The 17,500-nt window shown below is 43.3% G+C and overlaps 1 protein-coding gene and 1 pseudogene across 2 annotated transcripts in view; one reads left to right on the top strand and one right to left on the bottom strand.

The window, feature by feature from the left end:
* The window catches only part of LOC147007907 (tubulin alpha chain-like), a 188,392-nt pseudogene extending 171,887 nt beyond the window's left edge, over positions 1-16,505 (bottom strand). Inside the window, exon 1 of the transcript XR_015053815.1 lies at positions 16,421-16,505. The product of XR_015053815.1 is annotated as a tubulin alpha chain-like (transcript). The remainder of the gene's footprint in view (positions 1-16,420) is intronic.
* An 873-nt stretch (positions 16,506-17,378) lies between these two features.
* LOC147007906 (F-box/LRR-repeat protein 4-like) overlaps positions 17,379-17,500 on the top strand; it is an 11,483-nt gene continuing 11,361 nt past the window's right edge. The window contains exon 1 of the mRNA XM_085865993.1: positions 17,379-17,482. Coding sequence (XP_085722119.1) covers positions 17,394-17,482 — 89 coding nt within the window. The 5' untranslated portion in view covers positions 17,379-17,393. The remainder of the gene's footprint in view (positions 17,483-17,500) is intronic.

Genomic DNA, 17,500 nt, shown 5'->3' with positions numbered 1-17,500 from the left:
CCATTTATTTACCAAACCAATGACAAGACACGTTGTTGCGTGGGCGTGGCCGATGGGGAAGGGAAGCTCAGCCGTGTTCCCCATTACGGGTTACAACATACGGGCTTCCGGAGAGTGATGACTTCGTGTATTCTAATAATTTCTCGATTTCTTATGCGCATTTATAGATAAACACAATGGCCCAAGTTATGATCGTTTTCATATTAGACGGTGTATAAATTTCGGTAACATCAGAGTGAGCTGGTGTGCTCCGAACCAGGAAGTAATTTTTTTTCTCTCTCTTCTCTTCTCTTTTAGTTTTTCCTTGTGATGACATTGCGAAAAGGCAAAATACGTTGGCGCTAATTGAATATTTGGGTATTAAAACGAAATTGCGAATAATCGTAACTGCGAATAATATCCGAACTTCCGGGCCACGCACGTACGGGCACGCGAGAGCGAAGAAATGGCCTGTGTGGTTGTTGTTTGTTGTTCGCAGTTTGAATATTTATTTATTTATTTATTTATTTATTTTACGGGCACGTTCTGGTATAACTAAAACTCTCATCTTGTATGAATGTATATGTACATATATGTACGTATGTTCCCGAAATACAGCCAAAACGGTCCACCATAGCACAAAGTATGACAGACCTGAGCCTCGTCCAGGTGGAGGAGTTGCTCTCTTCATCAAAAACTCTATTCCTCACTCTCCATGCACTGCCCTGTCTCCACCACACCCCCCAGGAATACCTCTGCCTTTGGCTTTCCCTCCACTCCCACCTCATGTTTTTGTATGTTGTACCGTCCACCAAACAGTGATGACTCCATTTACATTTACAAACACTGATGATGGGTTTGAGGGTAGAGGAGTATTCGTTGAAATGCAAACCCTGTCCACGTTCCTCCTAATGACTTCATCTTTGCTTTTTCCTTGTTCGGATTCCTTCTGATTACTCCAATGCAGGACTCGTATCTGTTTGGTCTTCCATTTGATTTGAATGGAATTTATTTTAATCCCATTCTGAATTCAATTGAATAATAATTTAAAATAATTTACAAAAAACGTCATGGGTCAGGGTCAGGTGTCCAATCAAAGCAGAACGTCTTGGTACCCGGTCATCACTGGCAGCAGTTATAAGGTAGCAGTTCTAATTATGTCTCTTATTAATTACATAACACACGAGTACATAAACACCACAAAAATACACCACACAAAACCACACAAACACCACATAAAACAAGTCCTGGCAAGGGTCTGCAATCACTGATTGCTCATTTTCTTGTTTTAATTGTATTAATCTGTGCCGAAGTGACTTCAGAACAACACGTGGCCATCACAGGCGAGTGGCACCTGGACATTGTTCAAGTTGATCGATATCTAGTATTCAGTGACAATGCAAATATCGAAGAGTGCTCGCCAAGCGGCTTAAGCACTCCAACGAAAGGGTTGATAAGGAACGGTTTGCTTGGCACGTGATGAGCAATAATCAAACCATCATATGAAGCACACACCTCCCGGAGAAGCTCAAAATATCAAATATGTGGGAATTGGACAAATGGACACTTTTGAAGAAGTCGGAACTGCTGTTAAGTTCAATTCTGGAGCTTAAATTTTGTAAATCGGCTTAGTTTAAGAGATTCTCGAGATTATGGCACGTGCGGAAATGAAATAAAGTCACGAACGCTGGTGTCTCTGCGCGTTTATAAGCATAGAAATGCACCCAGCGATTCGTAGCTATGATGGACAAGTTTTGAATAATATGAGTGAGGAAAGTGAAAAACGAAAACTTTATCATGAAGAAATCGTTGCGGCCTGTTCCAAGTCAAGGCATGGTTGAGCAGGCCAAAAACATGGCGGCTTCAGACCCCAGCGAGGTTACCCAGGAAACGCCTTCAGACTCCAGAGAGCGCGGTATAGCCGAGGATCGCCTGATGAAGGAAATAATTAAATAACGCCGTTAATTATCTTCAAAAGAGGTGTTTTAATTAACCCAAACACTCAATTTTCACTCTTGCACTTCCTTCGAGTTCCATTAGTGTGCACGCAAAGTTTCAGGCTGCTAGGTTTCATGGCTTTGGAGTTATGGAGGGGACACACACACACACACACACACACACATAGTGACATTTATTAGTAGAGATATGTGTGTATGAAATTTCGCATTTTGTTTTTTATTTATTTAAATAATTAAAAGATATGTTTTCCCATTTTTATTTTTCCACCCTTGGGATATCCCGAGGTGTGTCACATTCTCTCATCCACACTCCTCTCCTCATTCCCCCAATTAAAGTGTTGATGTGGCGCAGGCATGATGGGCCGAATGGCCTTCTCCTGCGTGCACTTTCCTTGTTTCACCGGAAGTGGAGACGTCTAACTTTATCCACAATAAAAAATGACATCAAAGATCGATGTGAGGAACAGGAAATCCACCAGAAAGCCTCAAACTTGCGGAGAGAATACGGACTCAATCCAAGTACTCCTCTACTAGGTACGTCTCAGGCAAACACATCCTCACTTACACTACCTGTTCTGAAACACCAGCTGCCTGAACTCAGAAGTGAATAGAGCTTTCATGAATTTTAATCCTGCTGGGTGTCCATATCCAAACACCCTCCACCAGAAAACCTGATGGGGGAGACTGTCTCTTTTTTTGTATATGTTGATGAGCCTCGAGGTCCTTCAAGAGAGATGATGCTTGGTCCTTCAGGAGAGGTGATGGAGTCAGCAGGAATCGGACCAAGATTACCCCACTACCGAAGTGCATCTCAACAAAACCAAGTCCCAGTTCTCCAACGTGTTCTGAAACACCAGCAATTTGGACTCCGGACCGAACCGGTCGGCGAACAACACGAACAGAAACACAGACAAATCCGCAAGCTGAACAGATACTCCCGGAATCTTAACAGTCAACAACAACACCACAGACGGTGAAACCAACGACAACACGATCAAGTCTTACTCTGAGCTGGACAAAGAAACCAGGAAGTCAAAATCCAGGAAAGGGAAGGGAAACACCAAGAAATCGAGATGCCTGTGTTGTGGAATTTATTATCTTAACGTTTTATTTGTTCCATTACTTTTAATCAATCATTTAACCGACTCGATGCAAATCCTGTTATTCAAATGACAGACACCGATCAATTCACTTTCCACAACGTGAAAGTACATTTCATCAGAGAGTTTTATTTTAACTTGGAAGCCAAGGAGTACACCCCACTGTGGTGGTATACTTCCACACGGGCTTGCGCTCAAACAAGATTACAATTTCTGTTATTTTTAATGCTTACAGGGAGAGTGGATGGGGGCTGTTAAGACTTAAACAAAGAACTCCAACTGCAATACGTGTCTTCTCGGTGAAAAGCAAATGATGTAATCACAACAAAAGTTACTGTTATCAACCAGGTCACTTTGTTCCATAGCAAGACATTTTATCAACATTTAGGTCAAAAGACTCTTGGCTAAAGGGAAGCATCACTGACAGCCAATTGGAATTATAGCATAAAATTAAATTTATAAAACACCAGCAACGATTACAATTTAGAGTACATTAATATTGTTACGGTTGTGGAAATTCACAGATCACCAATCAGGTTCCCCGAAGATCAGTTCTGTCGATTAGTGCGTGTCCAGGTTAGATTTCCCCACCGATGTATAACGGGAATTATTCGTGTGCCTTGCTGTGAATCTTGAGGTTGTGTTATCCTTGAGGTAGTGCGGTCGTCCGCACGCCGAGCGGGTGAAAATCCACAACAATATAATTATTTTCTTCCACACCTGCATGTCCATGACTTTGATCGAGGAAGCTGAAACTTGCAGGGATTAATGAGGGCACCCCGATGTTGTGCCTGTGCAAGTTTCCATTGATTCCATCAAGTTTTGAGGAAAAACAGTTAATTCACCCAAAGGTGTTGGGGAGGAGTGGGAATGTAATTGGAATTATTTCAGGAATATAACCACGATGTTTTATATCGGCACATAAGCAGTACTCACATGTTTTTGTTTCCTGTATGTAACACCGGGTTAGTGCTTATTTTCAGGAGCAATGGACGCAGCAGTCTGATGCTTGTACACACCCAAAAAAGGAATGCATCAAAAAGAATGTGTTGCACCTGTCGATGCAAATTTCTCCAAAATTAGCATAATGGGTTTGAGGGTGATAAAAAAATAAACAAATAAAATGTTGCCAATTAAACTTGATTGAAAAGTAAATGTATTATTGGAACCCTTTCATGACAAATGTACTCAAATACAACATGATTATTACATTGATGTGCTTGAACATGTTTCTCTTTTAAGAATAATAAGCGGGATGTCCCAAAAGTAACCTCGAGATTTCGAAAATAAATCACATTTCCGTTTTTGGAATAATTTATGATTATTTTCTTTTCACAATTTAGATCAACGTTTGGAAATTACCCATGGAAAAATTCACAACTGAACAAAGAACGAAAAATAATGGAATTTTATTTTACTTTTCATCGATCAATATTATTCTCACCCAAAGAACATACTGCTGACACTTCAATGCCAGAAAAGCCCCTTCGGATTTCATGATTCGTCGGTTGATTCAACGTTTTCAGCAATACGGGTCAGTAAGCGACTTGCCACGATCTGGAAGATCTGCCACGATCTACTTTATATTGTACAGAGAAGTCCCACAAAAAACCAACAACTTTAACAATCATTAATTTCTTTTTTTTAGACACTCGTGGTAGACTTTAAACATAGAAAATACCCAAACATAACAGAACAAAAAGAACATCATGGAAGGGGGGGGCGGAGACACAACTACAACAGGGTAGAGGTACAATGGAGGGTCACTTGGACTAAGAATGGGCAATGGGAAGAATGAGATCATCGGGAGGTGGGTGGATAAAGGGGTGGCAAAACTGGAGATGGCATAAGAAAAGGATGGTGAGGAATAAGGGGGGAAAGCACGTTAATCTGGAAAGGAAGAGGTCGATTTGTGGAGAGCTTTATTTTGGAGAAGGCTTGGGGGAGAAAGGAAGGCTCAGAGAGGGGGAAAAGATCGTGGGGATGGATTGGTGGGGGGGGGTGTTGGTGTTGGTGAACAGCTGTCTTGAAGACGGAAGAGTCAGATTGAACAGTCTGAGGGAGTTGGTTCCACAGGCTGAAGGAAGGAGTAACAAATGAGTCGAGGTGAGCAAAGAACCTGGATTTTGGGAGTTTCAACAGAAGTGGGTTACTGGAAGACCGAGAAAGCCCTTCGGAGCAAAATTCGGGGATGGGGGTACAGAGCAAGGCAGAGGGGTGCAGGACCAGAGATGAACCTGGAGAAGATATAGAGACTACCGGTGTGAGAGTAAGAGAACCATAGATTCAGCTTCATCGCTGGAGATTCCAATAATTGTGACGCACTTGATTTCTTTGGCATCAAGAAGTGCAAGGTGAGGCAAAGGTGCCAAAATTCAATGAATCACTTCTACTTTCACATTATGACGTCATTGTGTAAAATCATTCATTAAATTACATTTAAAATGTATGACAGAGAAGTTCATAATATGCGGAACATCTCATAGTGCTGGGAAAGAAAAATCGAAGACCAAACAATCAAATCAAGCTGAGTAGGGTGAATATACTGATTCTGGCTCACTTTTCCCCATGGAAGTGAATGGGGGATTTTCAGCGATTCATTTTTTTTTTCCCCTAAAAATAAACCTCCTTTTTATCTCAAGGTATATTTATTTGTCTCCCCTTTTAACCTCGGGACACTCTTTTTCAAATAACCAATGCATATTGTTTAGCTCACTCATTGAACCTATAAAGATTTGTTCATTCTCAAATTCCTTCAATAGTTTAATTTTCTTTGCACAATAATCCCCATCTAGAATATTTAAAAATAAAACATTCGAATCTTTATATTTTTTTAGGATACCCCTTTTGTTCCATCACGAAATGAAAAACTTCTCTGAATGCTCTTGTTTGACCACCTCCTGAGCCTCAGATTATTTTTTCCCATAAGCCACGCCCACTTTTGCTAAGCCCCGCCTACTTTACTAAGCCCCGCCTACTCTTACATCATTTCCAGTTCATCTCTGACTCACAAAGAAATCATGATAAAATTCTAGAATGTTATGGTTTTGAAAAAATTTCCAAGGCTTGTCTGGGCTGTCAGGGAATTTTTTTCAAACAATCCTCCATTTTGAAAAAAAATTTCTCCATTCTCACAAGGCTTGCCTGGGCTTGCTTGGGGTTGCCCAGGGAAACCATGCCCAACAGTCTTTCCCTATAAAAGCCTCAAGCCCAGGCTCCATTTTAAACATATTTTTTTGCTGGCAATGGAGTGCTGTGTGCTTGCTTGCAGCTCTACTACTTGTATGGAACTAAACCTTCAAGTTGATGAACTGCATTCAAACCTCTTATCTGTTGAGGTAAGATTTTATTTTCCTATTTTCAAAGTTTGATTTAAGCATAGACTCATTTAATAACAAAATAACTTAATTAATACATTATTCTTTTCTCTCACAGGAAATTGTATCTGAAAATACCGATTTTGCCACAACTTGGGGTGAAATTGTTGGCTTGGTTGAAGACCTTGTGAGCGACCAAGACCCACAGAACGAGCTCGACCTTGATGAGCCAGAATACAAGTTTTACCTTGGAGACTCACAAATTTTGAAAAAAAATCAGGAAATGAGTTATCCCTTGAAGACTTGGAAAGTTGGGTTTATTTTGGAGACTTGAAATGCTATCACTTTTTGGGATCTAAACCTATCGATGTAGTTCTTTGTTGGATGGTGCTTGATGGGAGCAAGATCAAGAAAGTTCTGGGAAGAAAGTGCAGGAAACTTCTTACTCCCCCTTTCTATGTCATCAAACCTGAAAGCCTTAAAAGACAGAATTGGAAGAAGAGAAAAAAGAAAACATACAAAAAAATATATTGTTGAAATACGTATTGAAAAAACGGACATTGTGTTGGGCGAGGGTTGGGGTTGAGATTTTGAATGTGAGGGTTGGGGTGAGGGTTGGGATTGAGTGAGGAATGTGTGTATGTGTGTATGTCTGTGAGAAACATTTATACAGATTGTCTGTGCACTGCCTATCATGTGAGTGGTGTTGACCATTTACTGGAGGCTGTTGGATGGCCTTACGAAGGGTGTAGGATCACGGGTCTCGGGTCACGCGCCTAAGATCACGATACCAAAGTACCCCAGTGCCTTGCCAGGTGGGGATATACCCCCAGCTACAGACTGGGTTTGATCAGAGACCGAGCGAAGTCTGACGCAATCCGTAGCCAGTTTGGTTTAAATACAAATCGAGCGATTGTTCTTCAGACGAAACTTGGTGGACACGTTGGGTGAGCGACAAGGAAGAACTGATTCGATTTTGGTGCAGATTCGAATCCGGATCCGGATCTGATAATTTTGTTGAGCAGAATCTTCACCATCGAGACATTTTCCAAAACCGATATATCGCACGATATCTCAAAAAGTTGTGGACGGATTCAGACGAAACTTGGTGGACATGTTGGGTGTGCGACAAGGAAGAATTGATTCGATTTTGGTGCAGATTCGAATCCGGGTCCGGATCTGATAATTTTGTTTAAGCGAATCTTCACCATCGAGACATTGTCCGAAACCGATATATCTCAAAAAGTTGTGGACGGATTCAGTCGAAACTTGGTGGACACGTTGGGTATGCAACAAGGAAGAGTTGATTCGATTTTGGTGCAGATTCGAATCCGGATCCGGATCTGATAATTTTGTTTCGGCGAATCTTCACCATCGAGACATTGGCCGAAACCGATATATCGCACGATATCTCAAAAGGTTGTGGACGGATTCAGACGAAACTTGGTGGACACGTTGGGTGTGGGACAAGGAAGGACAAATTCACTCATTGGACGGCAGGAACAGAAGGACGGCAGTTAAGGGTCGTGCCGGTGCGAGGCAGGCTGCCGATGACGTCACAGGCCGTGCCGGTGAGAGGTGGGCCGACGATGACGTCACGGGCAGTGCCAGTGAGAGGCGGGCCGACGATGACGTCACGGGCTGTGACCCTAACCCTCACAGCTAACACTAACCCTAACCCAACAGCTAACCTGAACCCTAACCCCAACAGCTAGCCCTAACCCCAACAGCTAACCCTAAACCTAACCCGAGCCCTAACACCCTAACCCTAACAGCTCAATCGAAATAAAGCCAAATTTATACACCGCCCAAAATAGAAATGATGGCTGTGAAGACCCTTCAATCCCGGCCAAGAATTGAGGTGAGTCAACTGAGGATTCTCGAATGATACGATTTATTGAAGCAGCACAGCGCATGCATGCGGAGGTGGCACAGGGACCAACCACAGCAGTCAGACCCTGTACCACACTAAAAGTCACACTACAAAACTTTAATATATAAAATCTATTCCAAGGCGGAGAAAGCAAGGCAAAGCAAGAAACAACCGGGCAAGTGGGCTTCCCTCCCCACCCCCATCGGGCCTTAGGGATCATTGGCAATCCAACAACTCTCCCACGGTTACTTTGCCCTGCATCCAGCGGGCTGCGAGACAAAGATGGCACATGTTCATACACAGCTTTGAGGTTTCAAGGGCTGGAATTCAGAACAGTTGCGTGCTGCAAGTTTGTTTATGGAAAGGACAAGGGGACACTGGTGACACTGGTTTGAATCCGGACAACTGATTAATGCAATTGTAATGTCCGAGGTGCAGCGGAACACGGAGAGTGAGAGCGTCAGCAGTAACTGCGCTTTATTCCGTGCCCGGATGTACATTACTGCCACCCCTCGCGGGCGAGTCATGATATACGAAAACCCAACCACGTGATACAGCACATAAATGAAATGAAAACTAACTAAAATAATGTTAATTATCCGGTACTTTCAAACTTATTCGCACAGAACAGCAGAACAGCGTGTGGAAAGACTCTGACGCTGCTACGGATTATACCGTCAGGGCTGACAAACACAGCTCAATGTTCGTGATTCGTAGTTACCCAGGGAGTAGATGATATCACATATTTTTTGGTGTTCTTTGATTCAGCTCTGCGAATCGATGTAACAAGAGGTATTTTTAAAATAAATTTACCTCATCAGTGAAATATTTCCTTCTATTGTAAATTTACCCCCAAAAAATGCACAGATAGGATGTATATGTATAAGCTTGGTAGTGGACTCCTCCTTCTGGCTCCACATTTATTTATATTTCTATCCATTGCAGCAAGAACTTGTGTTTTTCGAATTGAAACTTGCCAGGAATATTGCTGGTTACCTGAGGATGTGCCTTTTCAAGGTTTGATATTAATCGGACAAGCGGTTCCCAAGTTATGGCCATTTATTTACCAACCAATGACAGGACACGGTGCTTTGATGTCACTATTGACGTCACAATTCTTCTTCTTTTTTTGCACGATTGACGTCACAATTCTTCTTCTTCTTCTTCGTTTGATATGACATCACAATTGATGCTGAGGACCTGAGTATGTGCCTTTTGAAGGTTTGATATCGTTCTTCATCCGTTTCAGCTGTTTCCCAAGTTATGGCCATTTATTTACCAAACTAATGACAGGACACGTGCTATGACGTCACAATTGACGTGACAATTATCAAAAAAAATTTTTTTGCACGTACGGGCACACACGTACGGGTCCACACTAGTAATAATAATTACCGAGTTATGAAAATTGCTTTGTTCAAATGCACTTCCTCCGATCGTCCACCGGAGGGCGCTTTACACTGTGAACACTGAAATAACATCCCAAAGGAAAACATCACCAAGCTTGAGTTGGGACTCAGTGCAGGTGTGATGTCGAGCTGGAGCATATTTTAAAATGTCCGTCACTGTGACTTGGAATAAAAAAAATTGCCTTTTTTTGTGATCCGCCACTTTCTTGTAACTGTAAATGAGCCATTCCATGTAACTTTCTCTCGCGGTCACACGAGTCACAGATTTCAAAGAGCTGTCATTCAATGAAGAATGATTCATTCGGAATTTTATTTCTCCAGGCTTGTAGAACGTTGGGCCCTTTGGATGTGGACCAAAAATAAATCCGAATGAATCATTCTTCATTGAATGACAGCACTTTGAAGGCTGACTCGTGTGACCGCTAGAGAAAGTTACGTGGAATGGCTGAAATAGCCTCTCGTGTGTTCATTTTTCGTTGTACGAAAACAATAAACGCTCGAGGCACACGGACAATGACACCCTCGATCACGTGTCAAAATTTGAGAAATCTCAACACTTTAAATATAAAAGTTTTGAGAAAACTGTACATATTCTGCATCATTCAAAAAAGGTGATGTTGTCCACTTTGAAGAGGTTGTTGTTGCACGTGGTTTGGAAGGGCGTGGGAAGCTGAAATGTGGCATGCCGTGCGAACACGCACAAACATATAACAAGGCGGGAGATCAAAGTCGGATCGGTTTGTGGTGACGACGACATGGTCCACGTGACCGGAAGTGACGCGTCGTGTGTGGGGAATCCGCATGTTGATCTTTCCGTTTTGCTCGTCGGTGATTTGCTACGTCACGTGATTGACCCGTGGCGAATCGACCACCGAGAAACCGTGACTCAACAAGGTTCATGATCACGTGCTTTGTTTCTCTCGGAACGTCTCGTCGTCAACAATGTCCGGTCCTTCGGCACTGAACGTTACAGTAGGGGATGGTGCACGGCCATCCGATATCTCTCGGGCGAAGACCACACACGGCAAACACCCCGCGGGATCCACGAGCAGCTCGAATGGAGGTAACGTGCTCGGTCTGGGGGGTTCGTCCTCAGACCGCGGGTCCGTGGTCCGTCCAGGAGGTTCTCCCGTGGTCGGGTCCGTGGTCCGTCCAGTTGGTTCTCCCGAGGATGAAGATTCCGGACCCGGTACGTGACGTTCACTCCGTCCCGACATGTTGTGTGTTCTTCCTGACGCTCGTTTTAATGGATTGTTTGTGTTTTGAAAGGGAAGATCGAGTCCGAGTTCGTCGATCATTCGTTCCCTCCGTACGAAGGTTTGAACCACAAACTCATTCTTCATGTTCTCGTTTTATTGTTAATTACTAGTTCGGGCCCGTAGGTGCAGCTTCGTTCCTTCGCTCTCGTAAACGGCGACTGGATCGGGGCATTGTTTCAATTGGATCGGACCAACCGGATCATAAATGGCCATAACTTGGGAAACACCTGGGAAACATACTCAGGTCCCCAGCGTCAATTGTGACGTCATATCAAACGAAGAAGAAGAAGAATTGTGACGCCCTTCTCTCTCGCCCTCCCTCTCTGCCCTCCAGTCTCGCCTCCACTCTCACCCCCCTCTCTCGCCCCCCTCTCTCTTACCCCCTCTCTCCCCTCTTTCCCCCCTCCTCTCTCGCCCCTCTCTCTGTAAATGTATTCACAAATGTCTACCAAGCACAACAATTAATTCAAACCTTGGGAAAAAAAACAGCTTTTAAACCCTTGGGAAACACTTGGGAAACAGCTGAAACAGATGAAGAACGATATCAAACCTTGAAAAGGCACATACTCAGGTCCCCAGCGTCGATTGTGACGTCATACCAAACGAAGAAGAAGAATTGTGGCGTCAATCGTGCAAAAAAAAACATTAATTGTGACGTCATTAGTGACGTCATAGCACCGTGTCCTGTCAGTTGACAAACGTTATTGGTCATTATTGGTTGACAAGACAATATATAGGTCGTTATTGGTTGACAGACATTGGTCATTGTATCACGTTATTCTTTTTATTACTGCCAATTATTGTGCTATTATTATTATTATTATTAATATGCTGTTATCATTATTCTGAGATATCTTTGGGAAAAAAAATACCCCCGTGTGGGGGTGACGGTCATCTCTATAACACCACAAGTTCTCAATGTTCAGTCCTGACCGAAGACGACTGCGCAGTTCTACTGAGCAGCTCGAACTGCGCAGTTTGGTTAAAGGTGACTCGACATTTTGGCGCGCCGCACGAAATTATATTTTAAAAAAATAAATGCCGACGTTTACATTTCGGGTTTTGAAACTTTTGCACCTTCGGCGGAAAATGTATAAATATAAAAGGCTAAAAATGTGTTTTATATTAATATTTCATTTCTCCTTCCTTCCTTCTTTGCGAATCGCATCGGCGTTTTTGGCCATCTTCCAGATCACGTGACCATCAAACGGGAAGGAAATTCAAAAATCTGTCCGGTCAGATACAAGATAATATTTTTTACTATCATAATCAAAAAACAGTTGCCGAATATCTTGTAGAATGGCAGACGAGAAAGGTTTTGAAAAATGGCGATTTTTATAACTTACGTGACCTCGTGACCTTGACCCTGACCTTGAACCCGGACAAAAGTTATATCGTTGTGCAACACTCATCGACCTCTACCCACATATATAAGTTTCATCAAGATCGGAAAGAAAAATTGTTGACGGACGGTCGTACGGACATATGGTCCGGCTTTATTAGGTCATCTCGACCGAGATGACCTAAAAATGGCATGATAAGGTGGAACGACACTTCAGCTGCGATATATATACACCTTTCCAACACTGAAAAAAAGCAATAAAATGGCCGTAACTTGGGAACCGCTTGTCCGATAAATATCAAACCTTGAAAAGGCACATCCGCGGGTACCCGGCAATATTCCTGGCAAGTTTCAATCAGATCGGACCGGCGGTTGTAGAGAAACGGCGGTCGCAGACACACACATACACACACACACACACACACACACACACACACACATTGCTGGAATTATAGATCGATTATAATAATATTAATAATAATATTAATCTTACTTTCCAGAACCATGGCCTCATCTCTCTAAAGACCTCAGTGAGATCTTCGACCTCCCCAAGCAAATCCTGGCTGATGAGACGAGTGACTTACCTTTACCTGCACAGGAAGGTACGCTCATTGATGGAACCAACACCCACCCTGTGAATCAGCATCGTTATAGTGTGTGTGTGTGTGTGTGTGTGTGTGTGTGTGTGTGTGTGTGTGTGTGTGTGTGTGTGTGTGTGTGTGTGTGTGTGTGTGTGTGTACTCCATCCGGTATAAATCATGGAATCGAAAGTTTAAGCATGATGATGATGTTTCTCACCAAACACTCACCATCACAACCATCTTGTCTTCTCAAACATTTTCCCTTTTATGTTGCTGCGGTTGTGCAAAGCCGGCAACTCCTCCGAGGCAATGGCATCCAACATATAGCGATTCCGAGACAGTTATCTCGTTGGTGTTCGTTTAGTTCGCCCTTCCGTACGTCGAGTGGGTGAATGGGACAAGGTGTGCTGCGAACGGCTTTCCTTTAAGGTCTTCAATCCCCGATCCTTCCACTCACTTGACTTCACACACAAGACCACGCAAGCGTGCACGGCAAGCCATTAACTCTAACTGCAGAGCGGAGAGTGTGCGTCATCACACTCTCCCGCAATCTGACCCAGGGACCCCGTGGTTTCCCTCCTTTCATCAACGATTGGGGGTCCCGAAGGCTTTGCCCCAATCCCGTCATCCGGTGAGTTGCCCTGCGAAGGGAAGCTGCACACGAGGTACTCCCACGGAGTGGGTTTTCAGATTTTTTTGCGTTTTTGCGTTTTGCGGAATGAAGGGTTTTACGGTGGCCGGAGTGCAAATCCTGCCACCAACCTTCCAATAAAAAGTAACCCAACTGCAGGAGGACCTCCGCAGACACAGTTGGGCACTAGATATGGATGGCCATTGGCTCACAAGGAGCTCCTCCGCCCTTTGACAGGTTTTGTTTTTAATCCTGCTGGGTGTCCATATCCAAACACCCTCCTCACCAGAAAATCTGGTGGGGGAGACGGTTTAGTCGCCAACAACCCGACCATGGAACAGGTTAGTACAGGTTTACATGATACCTGCAGCAAGTCACAGATCTAATCTGGCCTGACCTGACTGAGAGTACAGGTGAGATATAATTAATAATAATCAAGGGTACAGGTGAGATATAATAAATAATAACTTCGTGTACAGCCAAATCACCAGGTAAAAAGGTGTTTATTAAACATCTCCCATCTGATTATTGGTTCACGAAAAAAGTGAAAAAATATTTTCACGAAAAAAATAAGTGACCACTATATTCGTTATTGTTGTGTGTCTGTCTGTCTGTCTGCATGTCTGTCTTTATGTCTGTCTGTCTGTCTGTCCCGAGCAGAACTCTGTGGGTTTTGATCCGATCCTGATAAAATTTTGGTGGGAGGTTTATATCATGATCTTGTGTTTTCCTGAGAATGGGCGTGGTGCGACCATTATGGGCGGAGCCACGCCCAAAAAACGTGTTTTTAGGGGGTCGCCAATTTCAATTTGCATCTTCTCCAAGGGGGTTTGTCGAGTTTGACAGGTGTTTCGGTATTTGGTTAGCCCAATGGCACCTGCATAGCCTCACGGAGCTCTATTTTTCAATTTCGTCCCAAGGTCAAGAAGGTCAAGGTCACAAGGTCACGAACTTAGAAAATTTCGAATTTTGACATAAAAATCATACGACCGCCAAAACTTTGAGAGCAAGGATGACAATATTTTTTGTGCATAATCTTGAGGTCATTCCCCACCAAACGTCTTGAAACCATTTTGCTCTCTCTCGAACATCTTGCCCGTGGCCTCCCCTTCAAGTTTGTTTTTACACTGATTTCATCAAAGTTTGGATAATCCGAGGAGTGTGAAATCCCATATAGCCTATATGACGTTATGTTGTTCCTGGAATGTTCCAGAGGAAGTTTTGCACCAAAGGTCATAATCCTTGACCTTTGACCTTTAAAGTTCACAAAGGTCAAATTTTCCAAGTTGTGGGAATCGAACCGGGTTTTCGACCTTCTTCGACGAACTAACTCCAATAAGCTTTCGCACGTATCCTGTTTCCTTATTTTAATGTCCACAACATTGTTTTGTGACCTTTAAACGTAATGCAAAGGTCAATTTTTATCTTGCCAAAACGAAGTTTTTTCAAGATATGTTAGTCAGCTTGTATGTTTTTTTTTTTTTGTTTGATTGTTTTTGTTTGTTTGTTTGTTTTTTGGTCTGTAATCACGTATCGATTACTCTGCAGAGCATAGTTATCATTGGAAATTTTTGTAACTTCGCATATCAGAGTCCTATAGAAGTCCCTTTCAGCGCATAAAATTTTAAAGGTCAAAGGTCAAGGTCACTCTGTCGAAAATCAGGGGAGTCGACGAAACCCTTATTTTTTTTGAGTAATTTTGATCGGATCGTCTTCAAACTTCATGGGAATATAGTTCATGGTCTGGCGCTCAGCTGATTAATTTTTGGTGGCGATTGGCCTTGACCTTCAAGGTCAACCGAAAGGTCATTCTTTTTTAACCCCAAGGTCAAATTTTCAAGTTTCAGTTACCATATCGAGTAGTACCTCAAATTAAAGCCCTTAATGAGGGCTTTCCAAACATACAACTATTTTGACGATGTGACGTCATTTGACGATGTTATGACGAAAAACTGCATTTTTCATGTATTTTGCATTGATTTAGTTCACATCAGAAACTCTTGTTTGGGTCACTCTGTAGAGCAAAGTTCTCATTGGAAACTCTTGTGGGTTCATAAATGGTTGTCTTTTTGGAATACTTTTCAGTGCACTTAATGGTCAAAGTCAAGGTCAAATGTCAAGATCACTTTGAAGTCAATTATGGAGTTCGATGAAACCCTTCTTTTTGAGTAATTTTCATCGAATCATCTCCAAACTTTGTGGGAATGTAGTAAATGGCTTAGCGCTCAGTTTATTAGTGTTTGTTTGTGATCGACCTTGACCTTCAGGGTTAGCGCCTGAGGTCGAACATATTTGACCCCAAAGTCAAATTTTCAAGTTTTAGGAACCATATCCTGTAGTACCTCAAATTGAAGTCCTCGATGAGTGTTTTCCTGATATGTCAAGCTTTAGCCATTATGACGTCATTGGGTAACGTTATGAGGCAAACACGTATTGTTCATGGTCACTCTGTAAAACGATTATCATTGGAATCTCTCGTAGGCAGATATTCCTCAAGGAGTCGCTCCTAGTGGATAGCAGTTCTGTTCACCTCAGAGTGACCTTAAATCAGTCACTCATGTTCACATTTTGGCAAGATACGGGTCATCTGACGTAAATGACCCAAACCGAGTCGCGTGAACTGAACGAACCCGCACTCGGAACTCACCATGATGTGTTCGGTGGATTCAAGACAATCCTCATGGAAACGAAGGGTTCTTCTTCCTCGCGCATTCACGTCCGTTGGAAAAGGCGCGAAGGTGAGTGACGTCATTGGCTCCGCCGAAGAGAAGAAGAGTATTTAACGTTTCGGTAACGAACTCTGGGTTTGTTAAACCTGCGATGTTTGGAGCTGTGGAGCTGCAACCGAGTGTTTGTTACACGCTTGAGTGGCGCGCCTTTTGGAATAAAGAAATACGGCACATGTGAAAGCCGGCTGTCTTGCTTGCTGGTCTCTACCTGCATCATGTACCTGCCAGCCTGCATCACCTACCTGCCAGCTGATGACAGCCTCTACCACCATCACTTGCCTGCTTTACCTGCCGTGACCACTGGCCTGTGTGCCGTCTGTTTGGTGCCACGACTACCAAAGCCAGCCATGCCCGTCGTGCCCACGCCATAACCTCGCCATCGCAGGTGTTCTCTCCGTCTTGTCCCGCCTCCTTTCTGGTCTTGCACCCTCTACTCCTTCCGTGCTTTGTCCTTTTCAATTTTCTGCACGGCTCACACGTTCCATAATCAACCCCCTTGTGGTGAAACTACCTAAATCCGGGATCACTGCTCTCACCTCCACTCATTCGTTCTTCCCATCTCTGGAACAAACTTCCAACATCCTCTTCAATCTCATTCCTCCCTCCAGACCTCCAAGACGGCTCTTCCTCACCATCTCAGAGTGTCTCCAACCCAAAACCACGATCTATTCTACCCTCGTTATCCATCTTGTCCACCCCGTGCATCCTCCCCTGCTCCCCATTGAATATTTACTATATATTACATTACACAACATGAATATTTACATAAATTAGGTAAAAGATTGGTGGATGTAATTTAACCTGAGCGAGTGTAAGTTGGTGGTGATGGGAAAGAACAATGGGCGAGCTCACGCTTGCCGAGCCAGCCGTTCCTCATCAACGGTTTTGAATGCAATGCTTGCTTGAGTGCTTAAGCCGCTTGGCGAGCGCTCTCCAAGCTGATTGGTAATGGATCAATGGAGGGATAAATAATAACTTTAACGAGGTCGTGTTAAACGTCGTGTTGATGCAACGCAGGCACGATGGCCCAGATGGCCAATTCACAGTTCACGCGTTTAATTCATTTGCAAATATCAACACCGATTTTACACGGGTCACGTGGGAAATCGAGGTTTTCCTCGATCTCGGGAAGCATTTTACGAGTAAAATGTATTCGGATAAGATGAAAGTAGGTTTTTGAGTGATGCAGTGGGAAAACGTGATGACGTCATCCGAATGCGTCAGGGGGCGGAGTCAACGGCAACGGACTTCTCCTCAAAGTACTTCCTGGACTTTGCCGGAAAAGATCGTGAGCTCGAATACAGGTGGATTAAAAACGTGCA

This window comes from Eptatretus burgeri, chromosome 23 (assembly GCF_056783735.1).
Source record: "Eptatretus burgeri isolate ZD-2024b chromosome 23, Ebu_testis_v1, whole genome shotgun sequence".
Classification (NCBI taxonomy): Eukaryota; Metazoa; Chordata; class Myxini; order Myxiniformes; family Myxinidae; genus Eptatretus; species Eptatretus burgeri.
Note: the sequence above shows the minus strand (reverse complement) of the source record. Positions and strands in the feature narration are given on the sequence as shown.